Source organism: Eutrigla gurnardus, assembly GCF_963514095.1.
Source record: "Eutrigla gurnardus genome assembly, chromosome: 23".
Classification (NCBI taxonomy): domain Eukaryota; kingdom Metazoa; phylum Chordata; class Actinopteri; order Perciformes; family Triglidae; genus Eutrigla; species Eutrigla gurnardus.
In genome coordinates, this window is record NC_139934.1 from 1,246,195 (window position 1) to 1,270,110 (window position 23,916).

The 23,916-nt window shown below is 45.4% G+C and overlaps 3 protein-coding genes across 4 annotated transcripts in view; all 3 read right to left on the bottom strand.

Moving 5' to 3' along the window:
- Nucleotides 1-1,928: 1,928 nt before the first annotated feature.
- On the bottom strand, nucleotides 1,929-9,314 carry LOC311009422 (uncharacterized protein; the record flags this gene model as incomplete). 2 transcript variants are annotated; one of them, XM_084003580.1, is made up of 14 exons in its annotated part: nucleotides 1,929-3,477; nucleotides 3,578-3,638; nucleotides 3,973-4,023; nucleotides 4,096-4,172; nucleotides 4,256-4,482; nucleotides 4,679-4,749; nucleotides 4,855-5,026; nucleotides 5,213-5,904; nucleotides 6,739-6,833; nucleotides 6,931-7,169; nucleotides 7,253-7,353; nucleotides 7,431-7,683; nucleotides 7,766-7,930; nucleotides 8,969-9,314. In XM_084003580.1, 14 exons carry the CDS (start codon nucleotides 9,312-9,314, stop codon nucleotides 2,932-2,934), a joined length of 3,096 nt encoding a protein of 1,031 aa, XP_083859706.1. In that variant the 3' UTR covers nucleotides 1,929-2,931. The 2 variants fall into 2 exon arrangements, with proteins under 2 accessions (XP_083859706.1, XP_083859705.1); XM_084003579.1 differs by having other exon boundaries at nucleotides 3,973-4,172.
- Nucleotides 9,315-9,400: 86 nt separating this feature from the next.
- On the bottom strand, nucleotides 9,401-18,395 carry LOC311009060 (uncharacterized protein). The gene is made up of 9 exons (XM_084003034.1): nucleotides 17,660-18,395; nucleotides 15,673-15,816; nucleotides 14,362-14,368; nucleotides 14,127-14,209; nucleotides 13,357-13,538; nucleotides 11,304-11,409; nucleotides 10,505-10,579; nucleotides 10,185-10,337; nucleotides 9,401-9,683 (listed from the first exon to the last, which is right to left on the bottom strand). The coding sequence occupies exons 1-9, from the start codon at nucleotides 18,251-18,253 to the stop codon at nucleotides 9,528-9,530; spliced, it is 1,500 nt and encodes a 499-aa protein (XP_083859160.1). The 5' UTR covers nucleotides 18,254-18,395; the 3' UTR covers nucleotides 9,401-9,527.
- Nucleotides 18,396-21,912: 3,517 nt separating this feature from the next.
- The window catches only part of LOC311008983 (uncharacterized protein), a 12,607-nt gene continuing 10,603 nt past the window's right edge, over nucleotides 21,913-23,916 (bottom strand). The window contains exon 20 of the mRNA XM_084002951.1: nucleotides 21,913-23,916. This exon is cut by the window's right edge and continues 949 nt beyond it. The gene's annotated coding sequence lies outside the window, so the exon portion shown is untranslated.

Sequence of the window (23,916 nt, forward strand, 5' to 3'; positions counted from 1 at the left end):
GAGAGTGAGGAGGAGGAGTTTAGAGGAGAGGAGGAAGACAGGAGTGGAGAGTGAGGAGCAGGAGTTTAGAGGAGAGGAGGAAGACAGGAGTGGAGAGTGGGGAGGAGTTTAGAGGAGAGGAGGAAGACAGGAGTGGAGAGTGAGGAGGAGGAGTTTAGAGGAGAGGAAGACAGGAGTGGAGAGTGAGTGAGGAGGAGTTTAGAGGAGAGGAAGACAGGAGTGGAGAGTGAGGAGCAGGAGTTTAGAGGAGAGGAGGAAGACAGGAGTGGAGAGTGGGGAGGAGTTTAGAGGAGAGGAGGAAGACAGGAGTGGAGAGTGAGTGAGGAGGAGTTTAGAGGAGAGGAAGACAGGAGTGGAGAGTGAGGAGGAGTTTAGAGGAGAGGAAGACAGGAGTGGAGAGTGAGGAGGAGGAGTTTAGAGGAGAGGAAGACAGGAGTGGAGAGTGAAGGAGAGGAGAACAGAAGGAGAGAGGAAACATATTTAGTGAGTTAAGAGACAGTTGTAAGAGTATACTGTATACAACTATACACTGTGCTATAATTCTCAGTTACACTCTTGTAAATCACAGATGTTCTCTGTGGTGGATTTGTATTGTTTTGTGCTTGTTGTTTGGCACTTCATTTCATTAAAAGTAGTTAAATATGCTTGTGTTTGTTTGATGATAAACGTTTAGTAACATGCATTCGACAGTATGTAGTGTATCAGCACGGCCACGGGAACAGTACATCTATATCTATTATAGTGTTATTTGTTGGTGTCAGAATTCACTAGCACCTCCTATAAACAATCTGACCCCCTCATTGCCCCCCCAATAATACTTTTCTGGGGCCGCTGCTGAGCACATTCAACCATATTTAAGCCCCCCCAAAAAATAACATTGACTTTCATGAAACATCACAGATTCTTACATAATATGGCAAACAACTCAAATCTGCCATACTTAACTTGAATTAGTGGGTTTAAAGTCACATATTTCGGTTTAGCGTCTCACAGGCGGGCTGCTTTAAATACGTTTCCATGGGAACCGACTTACGTTAGCTTCATTTGTAGGTAGCTTAGCTGTTTAACGTAAAATGAAGAAGTGAGCTAACCAGCCAGGTATGCGTAAAATATTAAAAAGTAGCAAAAAGGACCACAAAACAACACCACAAGCTAAAAAACTAGCAACGTGTAAGCTAACGGCTCTGTGCCGTAAACCAATGGATTCTCGAGCTGACGGTTAGCTTGTTAATGCTAGCTAGCTAGCTAGCTAGCTTTAACCGCGACGTATTAAATTGTTTCTGTCTGCCGCCATTTCTTTCACATTAAAAGTTTTATTTTACTTTTTTACAGGATTAAAACTTAAATCAGCCAAGAGTCCATAGATAATGTCACGTTTACTTACGTTCTTCAACAGAAACTTTAACGGTGAAAAAAAACTGGACCTGGAAACGAACTGGAACCTTCCATTTGCTCGAACCAACGGGCGGATGACGTGAAATGATTGACGTGAAGGCCAGCGCCTCTGAGCCAATCAGCACGTTCACACGGGGGAGGCGGGACCATACCTATGTAAGTACCTACGTAAATGGGGAAAAAAATAAAACAGAATAGAAAAAAGACAAAAAAAATAATAATAATAATAAAACATGAATATAAAATAAAATAGAAAAATACAACATAAAACATAAGGTATTTTTGAAAGTTTAAAAACGGTCAAATATGACAAAATTAAATAAAAACCTATTATAAAACAAATTAAATGTAACAAATTAAATAATAAATATAAAATCCCTGTTCTTGTACTTACATGTTGCCCTATTAGTAAAAAACAAATAAAAAATAAGCAGCAGAACCATCACTCAACGTCGGCGTACAATCAACGCACAGCAGGCATTTTATTTTATTTAGTTTCAAATGACGAGACGAAGCCTCCGTTTTGCGTCGACTGTTTTAATGTGAACAAAGAAAACAAGTTCTCAAGTGAACATATCGGATTGAATGGATTGTTAAAGCACCGGCCGACCCGAATATTCATCACACAATAACATCAAAACTTATGTGAAAGTGACAAAATAATCAATGTTTTTATTATTTAAAAATAACTGACAAAATTGTGAGAAAACAATTTTTGACTAAAATGACTCTTTTTCTACAATTTCTACTGTGAACGAGAAATGTTTGAGTCATGACTTTGCATTAATATATCGAGCAGCAATAAAGTTGTAATGTTACTCTTTCCATCGACTAGAGGTAGATTAAAAATATATGAAAGATAAAAAAGTAGAAAGACAAGACCTGGACCCCCCTACTGGTCGATAAAAAAACAGAGGGCGAAGAGGCCGAGTGGTCGACGCAGACTGGGATTAAATCTTTAAAAAGCTGCCAGAAAGTTTAAACAAAAAGAAAGGCTTTTTAGCAGCAGAGAAAACCAAAGTAATGAAAATCACTGCTACAGTGGGAGCTCTCTTGGTGGTCTTTCTCCTAACTTTAATTTCCCTTAAATTCATAAAATGTTCACTTAAATTCAAACGAAGACTTACATTAACACAGATGAGGAAAAATGAAGCGTTGAACTACAAAACGATATATGACGTGAACCGTAACGGGAAGACATCCACACTTAATATTTTGTTACATAACACACAGGCACTATTTATATCTATTTTATCTTCTTCAGCACTGAAACGATCTCCGATTTCCCGACTTCAGACCCGAAGGGAAGGACTGGAAACTCTTCCGTTCCGAGCTCGGCAGTAAGTAGTTCCTCCTGACTCTCACAGCTGAAGCACTTCCCTATGTGATGCGCTGGTGGCTCTTCAGGAGCTACAGGCTGCTGGAGGTCTCCTGACATTGTTGGCAGCAGTGCGTTTGCAGTGGTGGACCGTCAGCTCGCCTACGGACTCGAACGTTGGCCCACAGCCGTGGCAGACGTACGGTTGCTGTCCGTTCTCAGTGGAACGGTTTCTCTCCGGTGTGAACGCAGCGGTGGCTATTCAACATATTCAGCCGAATGAACGTTTCCCCACATTGATCGCAGCTGTATGGTTTCACTCCGGTGTGAACACGACGGTGGATATTTAGGAGAGTCAGCAGAGTGAAGGTTTCCCCACATAGATCACAGCTGTGAGGTTTCTCTTCGGAGTGAACGCGAAGGTGGATATTTAGGTGAGTTTGCAGAGTGAATGTTTTCCCACAATGATTACAGCCGTACCGTTTCAATCGGTTGTGAATGCGACGGTGTTTATTTAATTGATTTAGCAAAGTGAACTTTTTCCCACATTGTTCACAGCTGTACGGTTTCACTCCGTCACAATCGAACCTGTGAGCCACGAAGCTCCTATGATGACCAAAACTCTCCCCACATTTGTCACATTTGTACAGTTTACAAGTGCACCGGTGACTTTTCTGGTTATCCTTTGTAAGGAGGCGCCCACATTGGTGGCAGCGGAGTAGTTTCTCCCCGGTGGGTTCAGGTCCAGCTTCTCCTCCCGGTTTCTACAGCGACAGACAGATGATATCAACCTTTTTTATGACTTTAAGTACTCTAATGGAGGAAAAAAGGATGGAGCCGTTATTAGAGCCCGGTTTTCCATACCTCCAACATGGAATCCTCCACCAAAGCTTCCTGCGACTCCTCAGACATTGCATCATCAGCACTATGAAAAAGCAAAACATCATCCCGGTCTCAAAAACACTGTCATCTCCATGTTTTATGTGCCACAAACAGAAAACACAGTGAGGGTTTCACCTCTGCAGATTAAAGCGCAATTCCATTCTCGTCAGCTACGGCGGAGTTTTGGGGTCACTATGGCAACGGTGGTGTTTTTAATTTGTTGTCTTTACTACTTAATTAAGATTAAGTGCGGCGGCCTTTGAGACGATCCACCCGGACCAGTCACCAGAGTAGCATGAAAGCATGGTGGATTAATCTCGTTTGTTGACTCCGCCGTAGTTGGACGCTACACTGGATACAGAAAACCACGTCCTCACCACTCATTCGTCGCATTCCCATCACTTCTCGCGTTGCCGAGGACCTTCGGAGGGACTTCGGCGGGGACATCGGCGGGGACATCGGCAGGGACATCGGCAGGGACTTCGGCAGGGACTTCGGAGGGGACTTCAGCGGGGACTTCGGCAGGGACTTCGGAGGGGACTTTGGCAGGGACTTCGGAGGGGGGCTGGACTTTTCTCTGTGGAGAAGGAAGTAGCTTCGTGTCAGTCATGTAAGGACGTCACACCAGTTTCACTTTGGTAAAAATGGATCCAACTTTACTCGGATGTACAGGACCGCTTTCCCTCGCCCCATCAACTTGATGGACTTTTGGATCTCCTCCACCGTCAGCGACGGGGGTTTTAGTGGCAACAGGGTCTTGCTCCTGTCGGATATGAAGAGCTCAAGCGGTCCGCTCAGCTGAGGGAAGGTGGTCCTCAGCTGGTCCAGGAAGGCTGCTTCCTGCAGGTTTCTGGGACACTTCAACAACACCTTTGGAGACCGAAACCCTAACAAACAAACAAATCTGTCACAACATGCAGGGAACACTTTGTTTTTTGTCCAAATCATGGAGCTCTTCAGCCAATCATGAACGTTGATCAATATTCATGATGTTAATTACGAGTTCAAACAAACTAACATTTGTGTTTAAATCAAATCCTACATATATTCAGTGCCAGCAGTCGTTCAACACGTCACTCTTACCCTCTTTGGCGAACGAGAGGGTGTGAGAGTCCTGCAACACACAGACTTTGAAGCTTATGTACTTCTGAATTCTGCAAGAGAAATAATACAATCAACAATCCTTCAATGTGGTTCTGAGAGTATTTCAGTCTCAGTCGCAAAAACACAAACATGAAGTGATATTGATCATATTCAACCTTTGAGGTGGTATCAGATAATTCTGATCCAGACTGGTCCTCTGTACCGGCTTCTCAGCACGCACCTCCTCCTCAACAAACCCCAACACAACCTCCTCTTCATCACCGTGGCCTTTCCGCCTCTTCACCTCCTCCTCTTCATCAGTGTCGTCTGGGCTCTGAGAGTCCTCGACTGAACAAAAACAAACGTTTTTAAAAAAGAACTTGAACTAGTATTCTCTAACTGATCGATGGTTTGGTTTGTGAAATGATCCTTCTTAAATAGCGAAGATACGGTGGGAGGACTGAGTTTTTTCTTTGTAGAGCTGATGAATCCTAACGCACGGCGTCCCGTGTGGAGTGGCGGTAGGTTTCTCACCTGCGTGGCTCTTCCTGTGAATCTGCAGCCTGTATCTGAAACCGAAGGTCTGACCGCAGAGGTCACACTTGTGGGGTTTCTCCTCCACGTGCTCCCACCGGTGGGACCTCAAACTGGACCTCAACATGTAGGTTTTGTGGCAGATGTGGCACTGGTACGGTTTCTCCCCCATGTGGACGCTGGCGTGCAGATCTCGACTGAGAGCGTTGAGGAAGGTCTTCCCGCAGACGGGGCAGCTGTGTAGCTGCTGGTGACTCTGAAGGTGAGTCTTCAGCTCCTCTGCAGACTCTGAACGTTGTCCACAGACCCCGCAGAGCCGCTCTCGCTGGTCCACGTGAGTCCAGGAGTGTTTGATCAGCATGTTGGTGGATCTGCGTGAATCTCCGCAGACTTTACAGGTCAGAACTTCACCATTACCGGACAGTTTCATCCGTTTGTAGCTCTCCATTTGGACTCTTCGCCTCCTGCTCGTCCTCCGGGTTTCCCTCGCTCTCGTCTCCGTGCCGCTCTCGTCTGGTTTCCACTCATCTCTGTCATCTTCCACGTCATCATCATCTCCGCTGCGTCCATGGCTCTCGGCTGCAGAGTGCTCAGAAGAAAAGCCGGCGAAGTCGCCCGTCTCCGATATTCCACGTTTCCTTCGTCGCCGCTTCGACTTGTTCTCTGTGTTTTCTGCCGGACTGTTGTGGGAACTGAAAGGAAATAAGCAGCGTCAGGATTTAAATGCAATAAGATAATACTTTATGTAAAAAGATATTTTTTTAAATTGTCCAAATCTGAACATTAAGATAATAAAACCTTGTGTGGTCAGAATGCAGGAGTCAGAAACTGTTTCCATATCAAGTTGCCTTTTGTTAAAATAATTTCCCCCAATTAAAACAAAATCTGCAAAAAAATATCTATTTCATCGTATCATTTTATGTCAAAATGTCTTTCTGCCTGGAAAAACTAGGGTTCCTACACCTTTTCCAAAGCCCTTCTTAAGCACTTCAAGGTGCATTTCCATGCTTTTCCAGCCCCTTCCAGCTGTGGTAAACTCCATCTTTGTATCAATCCAATGGTCAGTATTCAGTCTACTTATTATGTCACTTGTTCATCACATTAAATGAGATGTTATTGTCCTCTAAACAACCAACATGATGTTTGGAGACAGCTTTTTACAGAAGGACCACAAATGAAAGGAAAACTAATTCCACTAACAGATCCACAGAAATATAATCACCAACTATTTTCATCATCTGTTCATCATCAAAAGGCATTTTTCATAAAGAAATGTCACAAAATGCTGTTTTCAGTCCCTCAAATATGGAGATCTTCTTTTCTCTGTTCTATCATAGATGTCATCACATACAACACACATTTCAAGACCTTTAGTCTACATCCAAGCACTTTTCAAACCTTGAAAACACCACAATAAAATCCGAGGGTTTTCAAGGATTTCCAGCACCCGTACCAGGCCTTAAAAACTAAATATTTGTTGCGTGTTTACATCATTACATGAGTCAGAGTCCTGTTTCCTGTCTCACCTCCCAGGCCGGCTGTCCTCCCTCCTGGCGTGGTCGGGGGCGGCGTCGTGGTTTCCCTGCGGGGGAGGAAGTTTCTTCACCACCACAGTTGGATTCTTTAATAATGAAAGAATTCAACATTAGGAGTTACTCCTTTGAGAGCGGCTCGTGAACTGTCCAACGCTGCTGGTCTGGAAAATAAAAGGGATCCACCTTCACTCGGATGAACAGGGTGGACCCCCCTCTCCCCGTGGACCGGATGGACCTCCGGACCTCCTCCGCCGTCAGCTTCCCGAGTCTCAGTGGGATCAGGTTCCCATGAGTGTCGTCTGTGAAGACATCCATCATTCCGGACAGCAGCTGGGGGAAGGTGGACCTCAGCAGGTCCAGGAAGTCCAGTTCCTGCATGCCCCGGGGACACTTCAACACCAGCGGGACCGGGGACTCGAACCCTAAAACACACAAACAAAACCAGTCACTTACTGGAAGTGAGGTTGGACTTTGGTATAGTTTCACCTGTTTTTCTGTTTCTTACCGTCTTTTGGGAGCGTACTGGTCTGGGAGGCCTGCAACAGACCCACTGGGAGGTCTACAGTAGTCCTCTTCCTCTTGTGCTTCTTCCCCACAGATTGAACTCTGCAAGAAAAACTCATTTAAAATCCTTCATTGTGGTTCTGCAAGTCTGGGTGATATAATCACATCCTGTTTGAAACCTTGTATTTGGCTTCCCATGATCCGGGTCCACCAGAGCCTCCTGATCCGGGTCCACCAGAGCCTCCTGATCCAGGTCCACCAGGGCCTCCTGATCCGGGTCCACCGGGGCCTCCTGATCCGGGTCCACCAGAGCCTCCTGATCCAGACTGGTGCCCTGTACTACTGGCTGCTCAGCAGACTCTTCCTTCTCATCTCCAGCCTCGTCTTCATCGATGGGGGCGAAGATGTGCTGGGTCCCCAAGTCCTCCATATCTGGACAACATGAATAATAAATTAATGACTTTACAGTAAACAAAAACAACTCAATGTCTTTTCACAGTTAAATTAAACTTACGCAGCTCAAATGTGAAATGCTCTTCTTCTTGGGGAGGTTTTCCTCCTCCTGCTCCTCCTTCTCCTCCTGCTTCTCCTCCTCCTCCTGCTGCTTCTCCTCCTCCTCCTGCTGCTGCTTCTCCTCCTGCTCCTCCTCCGACCGACTGGCAGACAAGAAACTTGTCATCTGGATGAGACAGTACGGATGTTGAGAGTAAACTAAAGTTGTCAAGTAAAATGTTGCGATGTAAAGATTTACGTTACAATATGTCCTGGTGAGAAGTAATGGAGTACTCAACGCTACTCAAAGTACAAGTACCATAAAACCGTACTGAAGTTAATATGAAGACGCCAGCGGATCCTACCTGGGTGACTAGCTTAGCACCTAGTCGGCTGACTAGCTTAGCAACTAGTAGGGTGACTAGCATAGCACCTTGCTGAGTCACTAACTTAGCACCTAGTAGGGTGACTAGCTCAGCAACTAGCTGAGTGACTAGCTTAGCACCTAGCTGGGTAACTAGCTTAGCAACTAGTAGGTTAAATAGCTTAGCACCTAGCTGGGTAACTAGCTAAGCACCTAGCTGGGTAAGTAGCTTAGCAACTAGTAGGGTGACTAGATTAGCAAGTAGTAGGGTGACTGGCTTAGCACCTAGCTGAGTTACTAGCTTAGCACCTACATGGGTAACTAGCTACGCACCTAGCTGGGTAACTAGCTTAGCAACTAGTAGGTTAAATAGCTTAGCACCTAGCTGGGTAACTAGCTAAGCACCTAGCTGGGTAAGTAGCTTAGCAACTAGTAGGGTGACTAGCTTAGCAAGAAGTAGGGTGACTGGCTTAGCACCTAGCTGAGTTACTAGCTTAGCACCTACCTGGATAACTAGCTACGCAACTAGTAGGGTGACTAGCTTAGCAAGAAGTAGGGTGACTGGCTTAGCACCTAGCTGAGTTACTAGCTTAGCACCTAGCTGGGTAACTAGCTAAGCACCTAGCTGGGTAAGTAGCTTAGCAACTAGTAGGGTGACTAGCTTAGCACCTAGCTGGGTAAGTAGCTTAGCAACTAGTAGGGTGACTAGCTTAGCACCTAGCTGGGTAAGTAGCTAAACTGACTCAAACTGATAAACGGATTTGTACTATGAAACTCCACCGTCGTGCTGCTGTGACGTCACACCAGCCGTGTTTTGCGCGGTATTATTTGTAACGCCGCGTTATTAAAGTGAACTCTGACCTAGCGGCTCCAGTTTGACCCGCGGCTGGATGAGAACCTCCAGCATCCTCTTCTGCCGGTCGATCTCCTGCCTCAAGCCCGCCGCCTCCTCCTCGAAGCCGGCCACGGTGCTCTCGACCACCGCTAGGATCTCCCGCGCGGCCGCCGTCAGTCTGTCGGCAACGACTCCTCTCAGCATCTCGGTCTTAGAGAGCTGCGCGAGGCCACCGGCCGCCGCGGCCTCCATCTTTGTTACAGCGTTGTTGTCAGGAGGGAAAGGCGCGAGAGAGTTTGACTGGAGCGGATGTTGATGGTACCAGGATGCTGGTGCAGCCCCGAATAGTGTCCGATTAGAAACATGAAGCATTCACGACAAATCCCTCTTGATCTAAAGACGAGTAATTCAGAATGCAGAGAAGTAAAACATGAATAAAGTGCGAGGCTTACTTTAATTTAATAGAATACAAGAGAGGGTTTTTAAAATAAAAAATAAACAACGTGACCACTAAATGTCTGATTAAAGACAACCTTTATTTACTATCGTGTCATTTTTTTTACAGATTATTCTTTCTTTCTGTTCTCAAGCCGCCATCCAGATGAGGAAGGGCAGCAGGACGGCGAGCAGGGCGGAGCATGACGTCACCGCCTCGAGGTTGAAGAGCAGACACGCCCCCAGCACCGCCGTCGCCTTGGCAACACGCCGACTGAGCAACAGCTTCCTCGCTGTCTTACAGAACTAAGGAAGAGAAGAAGAAGAACAGTGTTCATATCACTAATCGGCCACTAGATGGAGCCGTTGAGTCTGTAGATTAGATACCTGATGATGAGATGAGAAACATATTTAAGTATTTATTCCTTTCATATTGTCTCTTTTTATTTCTGCATGTTACAGCATTAAATACTGTTAGAATGACGAATGGTATACTAAATGTAAAAGAATACTGTAGTATTCGTGTTTTTGGGTGATGAACTGTACTTTTAAAGGTACTTCAGTATTTGTGTACTTCTACTCCGCTACCCCTCACATTTTTCAGTCACATGAGATGAACCGAACAAAGAGCTTTTCATGGCTGCAACACGGAGGCTTAACCCCAATTAAGCAGGGAGGCGGCGCTGATCTGTGAATTAATCTGCAGCAGAAATTAAACCGCTCGCAGCTAAAGGTCAGTGTGAGAAACCAGGGAGACCTGGACCAGGACCAGAGAGACCTGGACCATGATGTCCCTGTACACGTTACCTGGAAGGTCTGGAAGCTGGTGACGTTGCCGTAGCGACAGTACATGACGTAGTGTTCACAGTTGTACCACAGCAGGCTGTAGGTCACGTGACCCCGCAGCTTCTCCGCCCGCCTCGCCACCTCCTCCGCCTGCAGCGCCGGCCGGCTGCACACCTGGTGTTGTACAAGTACTTCATTACTGTACTTTAAGTAGAATGTTCAGGTATATGTACTTCTACTTGCATACTTAGAACTATGTTTCCTGTCAAATAAAAGCAGCAGCAGCTCTGTGTTCAAAGTGAAACCCAACGAGTGTCGTGGTGTTTCCTGTTTCCTGTCACCTGGTCCAGCGTGTTGACGAGGACCTCCGATCCGTAGGCGAAGTCCTCCACGGAGTCGACCCTCACGCTGCCGCGCTGAGGACGACACATCACGTTAACAGGCGGTCCGCCTCGATCAATACTTCAACTCGTCGAGAAGAAAATCGTCAAAAAGTCCTTAAATAAGTCGTGAAATAGGGTCTACTGGGAGCTGTGGTACCTGGACCAGGACTGCCAGTAGGAGTCTAAAGGGTCTACTGGGAGCTGTGGTACCTTGACTCCCAGTAGGAGTCTAAAGGGTCTACTGGGAGCTGTGGTACCTGGACCAGGACTGCCAGTAGGAGTCTAAAGGGTCTACTGGGAGCTGTGGTACCTTGACTCCCAGTAGGAGTCTAAAGGGTCTACTGGGAGCTGTGGTACCTTGGTCAGGACTCCCAGTAGGAGTCTAAAGGGTCTACTGGGAGCTGTGGTACCTTGACTCCCAGTAGGAGTCTAAAGGGTCTACTGGGAGCTGTGGTACCTTGACTCCCAGTAGGAGTCTAAAGGGTCTACTGGGAGCTGTGGTACCTGGACCAGGACTGCCAGTAGGAGTCTAAAGGGTCTACTGGGAGCTGTGGTACCTTGACTCCCAGTAGGAGTTTAAAGGGTCTACTGGGAGCTGTGGTACCTTGACTCCCAGTAGGAGTCTAAAGGGTCTACTGGGAGCTGTGGTACCTTGGCCAGGACTCCCAGTAGGAGTCTAAAGGGTCTACTGGGAGCTGTGGTACCTGGACCAGGACTCCCAGTAGGAGTCTAAAGGGTCTACTGGGAGCTGTGGTACCTTGGCCAGGACTCCCAGTAGGAGTCGGATGTTGGTGACCATCTGTTTGATTCTCAGCGGATCACCGGAGACGACGGGGAGGATGTCTGGGATGAAATGAGCGACTCTGGAGAGAGAAAGACAGACAGGTAGGACAGAGGAAGACAGACAGGAAGGACAGAGGAAGACAGACAGGTAGGACGGAGGAAGACAGACAGGAAGGACAGAGGAAGACAGACAGGTAGGACAGAGGAAGACAGACAGGAAGGACGGAGGAAGACAGACAGGTAGGACAGAGGAAGACAGACAGGTAGGACAGAGGAAGACAGACAGGAAGGACAGAGGAAGACAGACAGGTAGGACGGAGGAAGACAGACAGGAAGGACAGAGGAAGACAGACAGGTAGGACAGAGGAAGACAGACAGGAAGGACAGAGGAAGACAGACAGGTAGGACAGATGAAGAGAGACAGGTAGGACAGAGGAAGAGAGACAGGTAGGAAATGAAGACAGACAGGTAGGACAGATGAAGAGAGACAGGTAGGACAGAGGAAGAGAGACAGGTAGGACAGAGGAAGACAGACAGGTAGGACAGATGAAGAGAGACAGGTAGGACAGATGAAGACAGACAGGTAGGACAGATGAAGAGAGACAGGTAGGACAGAGGAAGAGAGACAGGTAGGACAGAGGAAGACAGACAGGTAGGACAGATGAAGAGAGACAGGTAGGACAGAGGAAGACAGACAGGTAGGACAGATGAAGAGAGACAGGTAGGACAGATGAAGACAGACAGGTAGGACAGAGGAAGAGAGACAGGTAGGACATGAAGACAGACAGGTAGGACAGATGAAGACAGACAGGAAGGACAGAGGAAGAGAGACAGGTAGGACAGAGGAAGACAGACAGGTAGGACAGAAGAAGACAGACAGGTAGGACAGAAGAAGACAGACAGGTAGGACAGAGGAAGAGAGACAGGTAGGACAGAGGAAGAGAGACAGGTAGGACAGAGGAAGACAGACAGGTAGGACAGAAGAAGACAGACAGGTAGGACAGAGGAAGACAGACAGGTAGGACAGAGGAAGACAGACAGGTAGGACAGAGGAAGACAGACAGGTAGGACAGAAGAAGACAGACAGGTAGGACAGAGGAAGACAGACAGGTAGGACAGAGGAAGACAGACAGGTAGGACAGATGAAGACAGACAGGTAGGACAGATGAAGACAGACAGGTAGGACAGAAGAAGAGGGACAGGTAGGACAGAAGAAGACAGACGGGTAGGACAGAGGAAGAGGGACAGGTAGGACAGATGAAGACAGACAGGTAGGACAGAGGAAGACAGACAGGTAGGACAGATGAAGACAGACAGGTAGGACAGAGGAAGACAGACAGGTAGGACAGATGAAGACAGACAGGTAGGACAGAGGAAGACAGACAGGTAGGACAGAAGAAGAGGGACAGGTAGGACAGAAGAAGACAGACAGGTAGGACAGAGGAAGACAGACAGGTAGGACAGAGGAAGACAGACAGGTAGGACAGAAGAAGACAGACAGGAAGGACAGAAGAAGAGGGACAGGTAGGACAGAAGAAGACAGACAGGTAGGACAGAAGAAGACAGACAGGTAGGACAGAGGAAGACAGACAGGTAGGACAGAGGAAGACAGACAGGTAGGACAGAAGAAGAGGGACAGGTAGGACAGAAGAAGACAGACAGGTAGGACAGAAGAAGACAGACAGGTAGGACAGATGAAGACAGACAGGTAGGACAGAGGAAGACAGACAGGTAGGACAGAAGAAGAGGGACAGGTAGGACAGAAGAAGACAGACAGGTAGGACAGAAGTAGAGGGACAGGTAGGACAGAAGAAGACAGACAGGTAGGACAGAGGAAGAGGGACAGGTAGGACAGAGGAAGAGAGACAGGTAGGACAGAGGAAGACAGACAGGTAGGACAGAGGAAGACAGACAGGAAGGACATGAAGACAGACAGGTAGGACAGAGGAAGAGAGTGAAAATAAAACTCATTTAGTTTTTCATTTTGAGATGTCAGCCCAGACCTCGTGTCTGACCCGGATCCTCACCTGCCTCCCCCCAGGTAGATCCCAAAGTGGGTGAACAGAGTCCTGGGGACCTCCAGCAGGTCTCCCCTCTGGAGAGCCAGCTTTCTGTCTCTCCCCCCGGTCCGCCGGTCCTCCCCCCTCCGTCTCCTCTGGTCCTCCGGCTCGGGGCTCGTCGGCGTGGCGATGAAGAGCAGAGCGAGCAGCTGCAGAGGGAACATGTTGATGAAGAGGAGCAGGCGAGGAGGAGGAGGAGGAGGAGGAGGAGGAGGAGGAGACGGTGGTTTTATTCTGAGCTGGGAGGAGCACTCAGGATTAAACCACCGGGCTGCTCCAGGATCAGCTCTGTTCACAGCTTTATACCCAGAGATACAGCAAAACAGAAGGATCAGCAAGAGGTACAAGTACTCCAATGTAGTAACACATACATGATATTCTAAAGTAACGCTGTCAGAAAAACGCAGTGAAGTCAAAAGTAGGAATTTAGACAGAAAATGGAAATCCTCAGCAGTCCAGAGAGAATTAAACGGAATCAACATAAATCCTCACAACAACAGAGAGATTATCAGAATTAAGCAACATTAAGCAACTTGTTTCTAACGGCAACGGCAGCAACGCAGAAACAAACAACTCTGAGTTCAAACCTGCACCATTACAAGAGAACGCAGTATTTCACATATTTATACTCCGTAACACGTGGAAAGATTGCAACAAATAAGATGATTGTGTTTTCAAATGAATAAAATAACTAATAATGGATAATAGATTTACTGCATTAATGTAGAATTGATTACTTCTCTCTGTTTCCTGCTGGACAACGTGCTCTTCATGTTGTTGTAGTTCCTACAGTCGGCCAGCAGAGGGAGATACAGCTCAACTGGATGTTTCCATGAAGAGAAACATTCATGATTATTATGCAGCAGACATTCAATTTACTGTAAGCTACGTGTCTTTCAATTATTATAATAATAATAATGTAATGGGTGATATATTATACATAACCTCAGTGTAAAATATATCTTTGTTTACCAAAGATCTGAGAAAAAGCATGCCTGCATATTTATCTAAGTAAATACAATTAAAAATGTATTTATTACAACATATTTGTCATTTGTATATTTTAAAATACATGATTATCCAAATTAATTGTATTAAATTATTTTTATATTATAAGTTATTTTATATATGAATACATTTCTCAGTATTTCTCTTTAAAAAAGCTTTGACTTAAACATCAAAAAATTGCATTTGATTAAAGTGAAATTCCAACCAAACAAGTTCAGTATTTTTGCCAAAATGAAGGTAAAGTTGATTCTCTTGACTAAAATAAATGTTTCTGTAAATTCATTTTCTTGATGTTTGGATAAATTATGTTGTTTTTACCAAGAAAACATGAAGATGCTGGATTCCAATAAGCTCAGAAGTTTAGTAATTGTTTTCATGCTGATGCTCTTATTCTCCGATGTTTAAATTCATTATTTTTGCATAAAAATGTTTACATTTAAAAAAATCACCAGAAATGTCTCAAAATCCCAGAATTCAGCGAATCCTTTATTTACACAGAATAAACATATAAAGTGTTAAAGCATCTTAAAAAATAAATTCTGTACAACAGTTTGTGACTGTGAGAACAATCAGGCCATGAAGGATATATACAGACATTTACAGAAGAAGGGCCTTGAAAACAAGGTCAAAAACAAGGTTTTTCAAGGATTTTCAAGACAGTGGAATGAAGTTGAAAGCTGGTAAAAACATCTTTTTTGTATCTTTTTGGGGAGAGTTCATGTGCCTTTAAGAGTCGAAAAGTGTTTTTCACCAAATAAAGTCAAAATATTCTGGAGCTGAGCTTAAAAAACGACTCCCATGATGCAACACTGACTCACCACTTCGCCAATATCTTTTGTTATTGTGGTTTAATGTCTTCCGATGTGTCATATGATGTCGCTAAAAAATGCAAAAAAACAAACAAAACAAAAAGTAAAAAAAGAACTCCTTTGAGTATAAAACCTGCAGCTTCAGTCAAACAAATGATTGAAAAATGATCTTTGGTCTCTTTAAGGCAACAATTTAAAGTTGCTAAGCGCTCAATAAGAAAATGTGGACGATACTAAAAGTTTTTGTCTTTTTTAAAAGTTTGCTAATGTTGCTGATGCTGACTACGCTCTTCTTCTTCTTCTTCTTCTTCTTCTTCTTCTTCCGTTACCTCGAATCAAACAGAAAAATCTAAAAAAGCATTGCCTCCGGTGCAGCAGCTACGAGAGTCCCTATTGTGTTATTAGTAAGTAAGTATGAGAGTCCTTCCTGTCTGTCAGTCTCTATGAATGAAGCTTTCTAGCTCGCCATCCAGAGGGTGAAGGGGATGAGGAGGGTGGGCACGGCGGTGGCGGAGGACACGCCCCAGCACGCCATGGACACGAGGCCCAGCAGCGCCGTCAGGGCGACGTTACGCTTGTCCCGGATCAGCGACTTCAGCCACTCACAGAACTGGAAAAGAAAGGGGAAGGAACATGAATACGAATGTCACAATTCAAGTGTCAAACATGGAATTTACATAAATGTTCAGTCACGAAGTCTCCAGGAGGGTTATGTGAGAAAGTTGGAACCAATGTAGCACAAAAGCATGGTGGAATTAGCATGCTAGGTAGCTAACTAGCGAGTAAACTGTATCAATTGAATGTCTCATATCACAGCGTACGAAGCCACATTACTCCAGATAGAAAACTGTTCAGATAACCTTCTGCAACCAGTGCAGCATGAAAGCATAGCGGCATAGAAGCTAGCTAAGTAGCCAGCTACTACATGGTAACATCGCCCCGCCCACACACTCGTCACAGAGTAGGGAAAGCACATTGCCATCACCGGGAACTTTGTTTGGATTAGTCGGAGGTTTCAACCAATAACACGGAGCTCTGATGTTTAACCTTAAAACTAACAAAATAAAAGATCTCTTCTTGTATCAAATATTCACTTCTCTGAGCAAACTTCTAGTAGAAAGGATTCAAGGATATAATTGACGTGTTTATTTTACTGCTGGGGCCCCCGAGACCTCCTGTATGAGCTCCTGTTAACCCCCCCCCCCAGACTGCCAGACTGCAGGTCAGATGTTTAGGTTGGCAATTATAGGAAGTGAAACTTGATCGGGGGGGGGGGGGGACTCTCTTGCAGGACTGAAGTGAGTCTGAGGGGACAAACAGGCCACGCCCCCTCACAACCCCCCATGTCCTTCACTCAACATGAAGGTAACGGTAAGCAGTTAATAGTTAATAAGAAAAAAAGTGCATTTCTTGGATTTTTCTGCAAAAGCCATCCAACAGGGCTTTTATTGTGAAGGAACACAATGCATCATAGTGAGGTCATTGCTCCAAAACAAGAGCGCTCTTCTAATCTCCTGCTTAGATTTTATCACCTGAACGATAAAAAACGTTCTTAGAAGGTTTCTAAATCCCCCCAAAAAAAGATGAAAATCTTATCTTTTTTATTATATTTGATGTTTTTGAGGATTGTGGAAAATCAGAGCAGCTTTAATTGGATTATCTCTCCGAGGTTGGCTCTCTGACCTGGATGTATCTTAATGGATGAGGGGCCCTCCTCCTCCTCCTCCTCCTCCTCCTCCTCCATCATCAGTCTGACTCGCTGCTGTTTGGTTTCTGGCAGCCGTCTCTGCTCTGAATGCAGCTCTTGTTCTCAGGACTTTTCCGAGGAGCGACCCAGATTTTCCTCTCGTTTAAAAAACATGCTGAAGCACCTTGAGGAGGAGGAGGAGGAGGAGTTTGGACCCTTTTTTTCTTTGTTTTTAAGCTTTTACACCCCTGAAATGTTGAAGCTGAATCTGAAACATCTGTGGACCTGATGGGTTATTTCATGGTATTTAAACTCATTTAGATCGAGGAAAGATGATTTGACTCATTTTACGTCTTTAATATCTGATGTTTTCATGCATTTTCTCTCTCAGGCTCCCCAGAAACTAAACTGAACTTAACAAAACCTGCAAACATCTGAGCAGACACACTGATATTACTGTATGATTACTGATATTAATGGACTTACTGCCTCTGTGAAGCACTTTTTTAGGAATCACAGAAACGAACCAGAACTACTTTCTGCATGTTTAGAGGCTGAAAGCGTCCAGCCTGGTTTTCAGAAGGAAACATCGAGATGCAAACTTCTCCTTTAATGCTGCACTAAACAGGCCGTTTGGAAAATGTCTCCATCGTGACGTCACGGTGGACGGTCGTCTCCGTTTTCTCCTAAAAACCAAAACGTCTTAACCACATCCACAGCTCCGATCACGCGCGTAAACCACGTGCACGCGGGAGAACCGTCTCACCTGGTCGGTCTGCAGGCTCTGCGCGGCCCCGTAGCGGCAGCAGGTGACGAAGTGCTCGCAGTTGTTCCACAGCAGGCTGTAGGACACGGAGCCCACCAGCCGCTCCGCCCGCCGCGCCACCTCCTCCCCGGGCAGCGGGCTCCGGCGCACCGCCCGGTCCATGGCGTTCAGCAGGATCCCGGCGCCGTACGCGAAGTCCTCCACGGAGTCCACGCGGATGGTCGCGCGCTTGGAGAGCACGCCGAGCAGCAGGCGCGTGTTCGTCACCATCTCCTGGATGTGCCGGCTGTCGGCGGTGAGCGCCGGCAGGATGTCCGGGATGAGGTGCGCCACCCGGTCCTCGCCCAGGTAGATGCCGAAGTGGGTGAAGAGGGTCCGCGGGACCTCCAGCAGGTCTCCCCGGTGGAAGGTGTGCGGGGCTCCGGCGGAGGAGGGGGGGAGGAGCGGCGGCGGCGGAGCTTCGTCCCGGTCGCAGCGCCGGATCGACGGCGGCTCTCCGCGCTCGCGGCCGCGCAGAGGAGGCGCGAGGCTGGACAGCTTGATGTGCGCGAGGAGGAGGAGCTTCTCCAGGAGGAAGGTGAGCGTGTCCAGCATGGCTGCAGAAACCACAGAAGAAGGGTCCGGTCCGTCCTCCCGCCCTCTCTCGCTCCTCTCTGAAGGCTTCTGCTCCTTCAGGGAGGTTTGGAGCGCGAGGGAGGAGGAGGACCGCGTGACGTCACGGCAGGCTGGGCGAGGAGGGCTTCATGTGTTTCTACATGAGATGTTTACAAGTGTGTTAGAGTTCTACATTTAGGTCAGATTCATCCATTAATTCACTCTTTTCATAATGTGGTCACGTGACGTGCAAATAAAGCATCGTTGGCTTTGAAGTAGTACACGTAGTTTTACTGCAGTACACGTAGTTTTAAGTACACGTAGTTTTACTGCAGTACACGTAGTTTTACTGCAGTAAAAGTACTAATACCACACTGTGAAAAGTAAAAGTACTAATACCACACTGTGAAAAGTAAAAGTACTAATACACAGAGAAAATACTCCACTGCCATTACACTCAGTTTCCACCACAGCGCGCACACACACACACACACACACACACACACACACACACACACACACACACACACAGAGGAGCATCATGGGAACTGTGCAGCGAGCGGCCGACTCTCAAGCTGAGCAATGCTGATGTCACGGCGCCTCATCTTCCCCAAAACCACCAAATGGCTTCACACACCCACAGAGAGACACACACACACACACACACACACACACACACAGAGAGACACACACACACACACACCCACACACACACACAGGCAGGCAGCCCTGTGTGTGTGTGTGGGTGTGTGAACTGCCGACTCAGCTTCTGTTGGTTAAACAGTGACGACAGACGCTCACCGCCGACTGTCAATGACCTAAAGCCTCATCTGTCTCATATGGTTGTGTGTGTGTGTGTGTGTGTGTGTGTGTCTGTGTGTGTGTGTGTGTGTCTGTGTGTGTGTGTGAGTGTGTGTGAGTGTGTGTGTGTGTGTGTGTGTGTGTGTGTGTGTGTGTTCTGGTCTTGTTTCTTGACTGGCGTCCAGCAGGTTTGAACATTTACCACGTAACTGCAACATTCTCTGAGTCCAGATCTCAGGATTTATCTCCTCCTCCTCCTCCTCCTCCTCCTCCTCCTCCTCCATCACCACCACATTCCACCAACACGACACAAACACATTTCATATTAAATACAATCTGTGAAAACATTAACTCTATAAAAAAAACAATAAAAGCCCCGCCCCCTAAAGCATCCCCTGTTTCTGGTCTGGTGGACTCTGAATGGACCGTAATGGACTAAATGAACACCATGAGATATCTTGAGACCAGATCCCCGTCTCCCACTAACCCTCACTAACATCTGGCTCTCGTCTCGGTGGGAAACTTCAGAATCATCGTACATTCCAGGTACAAACGAGTCCGCCGCGGTGACGGCTTTTAGTGGCTGCGGCGCCGATCAGAGCGGTCCTCTTTTTCCCGGCACGTTCTTCATCATCGGCCACTATTTAGGCTTGAACATCATTTTTAAAGTTAAAAGAGTGAATAAAGTGTTTAATCTGGACGTCCAACGTGACGCATCACATTCAAAACAGAAAGTCCGACGCCTGCTTTCTGGGGTTTCCTGCTTTAAAAAGAGAACTCTCCAAGCAGCAAACCAAACGAGGCAGCAGCTTGAATGCTGCTGGAGGGACGCCACCCCCCAGAGCATGATGGGTAATTCATTGATTCGCTACATTGAGGCCTTCTCATTTCTGCCACTCATTCATTCATTAATTTCTCCTGCTGCTTTTTTCTTCTGCAAAGACAAGAAGAGGAGGATTTAGGGGGGATTAAGGGTTTAGATTAGGGAACACACACACACACCCACACACACACACACACACACACACACACACACAGTGACCCCCCGCTGACTGGCGTTGAATGACTGCAGGAGGATGTGTTGATGTGACCCCGACTGAGTCAAAGCTGTCTGTTTATGTGCCGTGTGGGGACCGCCGTCTTCTTGGGACGAAGTGTGTGTGTGTGTGTGTGTGTGTGTGTGTGTGTGTGTGTGTGTGTCTGTGTGTGTGTGTGTGTGTGTCCTGCATGGTGTTAATGCTCTCCAGCAGTTTGGGGAGGAAACAGTTAAAGGGATGAAAACCTGTGGCTCATTACAAACAGCTGCTTTAGCATCATTGGTCTTAAATCAACAATCAATACAAACGATCAGCTGTGCCCATTAGCACTGATTACAGTGATAATAACGATAATAATGATAATAATGGGGAGAAGACACTGGATTTTGTGCTTTAGAATGAAGGAAATTGTTAAGAATGAAAAGTGAAAGTAATTTGATTCTAAGAATCGATCTTCTGTTCTTTTCATTTAAATCAATACGTGATGTTTAACCGAAACCAGGTGGTTTCCTTGGAAACGATGAGCAGTAACTCAAAAAATACTAATTCTGTGGATTTTTGTGAAATGTAACATTTCTATTTGATCAAGTTGTTTTCTGAATAACGTCGGGACCCATTGTGGTTTAATTAATAAACACATTGGACTTTTTCCTTCATTTATAGATAATCTTGGTCTCTTCATCATAATTTATCATAATGTCATAAACTAGATTATTTTGATGGGGATAAAATCAAACATTAAATAAAATTAAGACAGTAATTGCAAAGTGAATTAACTGGATACGATGTAAAAAATGTTAAATGTATTGGAATGAGAAGTTAAAATTCATTTGGTAAATCATTTATTCTTCATTCTTTAACAATTATAACAATGTTTTAATAATTTGCTGTATTTTCAGTGTCTAAATGTTTTGTCTTTGTTTCAATGTGTTGCACATGTTTTCTATTAAACTGCTCTGTAATTAAAGCTTATTGTTCTGAATCCATGTCGATAAATGAAGTAGAAGAAGTCGTGAAATCTAGAGATGAGATAATTCTACGTTCTAACGTCGGTACAGTTGAACGTTGGGAGTGTTTGTGTTTAAAGGAGGAGGAAGAATGAAAGAATAATGAGTGATGGGATGTGATTTATCTCCTTTTATCCGGCCTGACAGGCGGCTGTGAATGCGTCGCGTATAAAAAGTCCCGACAAACGTGATTAATGATGAAAACGCGTTCCCATGCTGTCTGCATGTGATGAATGTTAATCTGCAGCTTTCACACCGACGAGGAACGCTGAGAGGAAAACAACTGTGTTTTTCATTAAAAGATCACATTTATTTTTAATCGGAGAGCCGAGTTTAATTAATTTGTGCTCTTTTTCAGATATTTCTGCTGAGAAATCAAAGTTGGATGCAGTAGAAAGCTCCAGAAAAACCTACAACATGGACCTTTTTTTTACATTTTTAACACAGATAGCAGCTTTGCAAACAACTTTCAGAAAGAACGACGTGTTTTCTATTGAATAAATACAAAACAAACAGACTCGCATGAAAAAATAAAACCAAAAACATCCTGTTTTGTTGTTCGAGGGCGAACGGACAAAAAACAAAAAGATCCCCGATGCTGAATTAAAATAAGAGAAGAGGGCAGAGGGGAGGGTGAATGCCTCTTTACAAGAAGAACTGATTATTCACCACGTCTTAAATTAAATAAAACCACAAATACTGGTTTCGTGGAAATTATACGCACAAAAGTCCTTCTCAAAATATGCAAAAATCACGAATGATTAAATCGGACTGTTGGAGAAGCTGCAGTGGAAAGAATGCAAACACACAAGCATTAACATAAAAATATGTTTAATTAATCTCTTCGGTTAATTATGGACAGAATCGTACAGAAGTCAACACAATGTTTAAATCACTGATTTTCTATCCAAGCAGAAGAATCAAACTTCTATCATTAAAAGAAATTAGGATTTCAAAACACGGAGTTTGAGAAACGGTAACATCGATTAATCCGTTTAAAGTCTCGTCACGAAAAATCACGTGGGCTCAGTATTTGGCAGCTAGCGTGCGACAGGAAGTGGTGTCGACGCCGGAAAACAGCAGGAAAGTTTTAATTGTTTTTTCTTGCTTAATTAATGATGAATGAGTTTCATCCAGACTTCACTGGTTTTCTTCAAAGATGAAATCATTTTTCTGACAGGAAAACTGAATCCGTTAGCTAGAATCTCTTCAAAGCTACTAAACTCAAAAAACATCGTTAAGGTTTCACTCGTTATATTGAAGCTGAAATTCCAGAAGACAGTCAGTTAAGAACTTCTGTCATTTTAAACAATCTGTGTTTTACACAAACAATTTTACATAACGAGCAATCACGAACGTGTTTGTCTGGAAGACACCAGTTAACACGGTCACCGGTTAAACTGAAACACCTGTAGCTCCGAAACAGTTGTGATCCCGTGAATTCTGTAGAACTCCAGTCTGTCGGAATATCGATTCGGACAAACAGAACATTTAAATGCTGCTAACGGTTTTAATTTGCTTCTGGGATAGCTGCGACAAAACCATGCTAACGTTTCACGACATAATTTCCATCTTAATGTCGGCTTCTTTCAAGAAATTAAAATTGTAAGTAAAATGTTTAACAATGACCACAATGCTGATTGCTGATTCTCCCAAAAAAACAAAAAAAAACAAAAAAAAAACAAGTGTCTCTTTGAAAGAACATCGGATATTTGTCCTAAAATGTATTTGTTTTAAAAAACAGTCGTGACATAAGAATGAGCTGGAAAACGTGTTTCTCCAAACAAATTAAGAGATGTGGCCCAGATGTGGCGGGGGGGTTCGGGGAATATGGAGGACAGATGTGAAACGTCCTCGTCATCGTGACGAGTTCTTTTTTTTCTTTTTGGTGAAAACAGGAAATGAGCTGGAATGTACAGCCTTTGATTTCAACACCTCGCTCCGCACCTTATAACAGCTAACGGCGGATTATTAGCTCCCCCCACCCGACCGCCTGTTTTATTGGCCGACGGGTAATCAAACAACTCTGCTTTCAATTCGTCTCTGGAGGGTTCGTGTTGCTTTCCACTGCGTCTGCTTTAGAGGATCGTTTTCTTTTTGTTCCAGGCTAAACTCTAATGTGGCGGCTTTTTCTCCAATTGTGGAAAATTGGGTTTTTTTGGGGGGGATTTAGCAAATCCACCAGTTTAAAAAGTCTTAAAGGGGTCAAACGGGAAGCCAAAAAAATGTTTGCAAGGAACACGTTGTGTTTCTTCTCCGCTGATGAGGAGGAGGAGGAGGAGACGACGGAAGCTGTGCAGCGACTCCGATCTGCAGCTTCGGTCTGTTTGCAATTAAGCCAAACAGGACTTGGAAGTCTGCGAGGCGTTTCGGTGGAAAGGAGACACGCATTCCTGCGGGGCGGCGAACATCGGAGCCGGGGTGCGTCGAGGTGAAGGGAAAAGAGCAGGCGTCCCGCCCGGTACGACCCGAGGCCTTCTTCTACTCTGGGGTTTTGTGCTTTGTTTACCCTCCCAATGGGAAACCCAAAGCTCCCTTTCTTTAAAAGGAAGTCAAGAGGTCAGCCGCCCCGAAGCTGGACATCCGGTCCAGCGTGGACCCCCAAAACAAAGTTCTCTTCACGACCTGTCTGAGCCTGCAGGACTGAAGAAACCCGTCTACAGCGTATGCAGCCGATGTTTGGGGGATGTTCAGGGTGTGAGAGGGCGGTTCTGTTTTATTATTTCACATTACTGACGGAAACAAGGACACTTCGTGGTGTTTTTCCTTTTTTGTCTATTTACTTTCAGACTAGACAAACATTTATCTTTAGATTTCT

What these genes read in the sequence shown, in the direction of transcription:
- LOC311009060 (XM_084003034.1), bottom strand. Translation starts at nt 18,253, where the DNA reads ATGCTGGACACGCTCACCTTCCTCCTGGAGAAGCTCCTCCTCCTCGCG. An exon ending in TACTGGGAGTCCTGGCCAAG is followed by an intron (nt 10,580 to 11,303) that starts GTACCACAGCTC and finishes TGTCGTCCTCAG; the next exon opens with CGCGGCAGCGTGAGGGTCGA. An exon ending in TCGTCAACACGCTGGACCAG is followed by an intron (nt 10,338 to 10,504) that starts GTGACAGGAAAC and finishes GTACAACACCAG; the next exon opens with GTGTGCAGCCGGCCGGCGCT.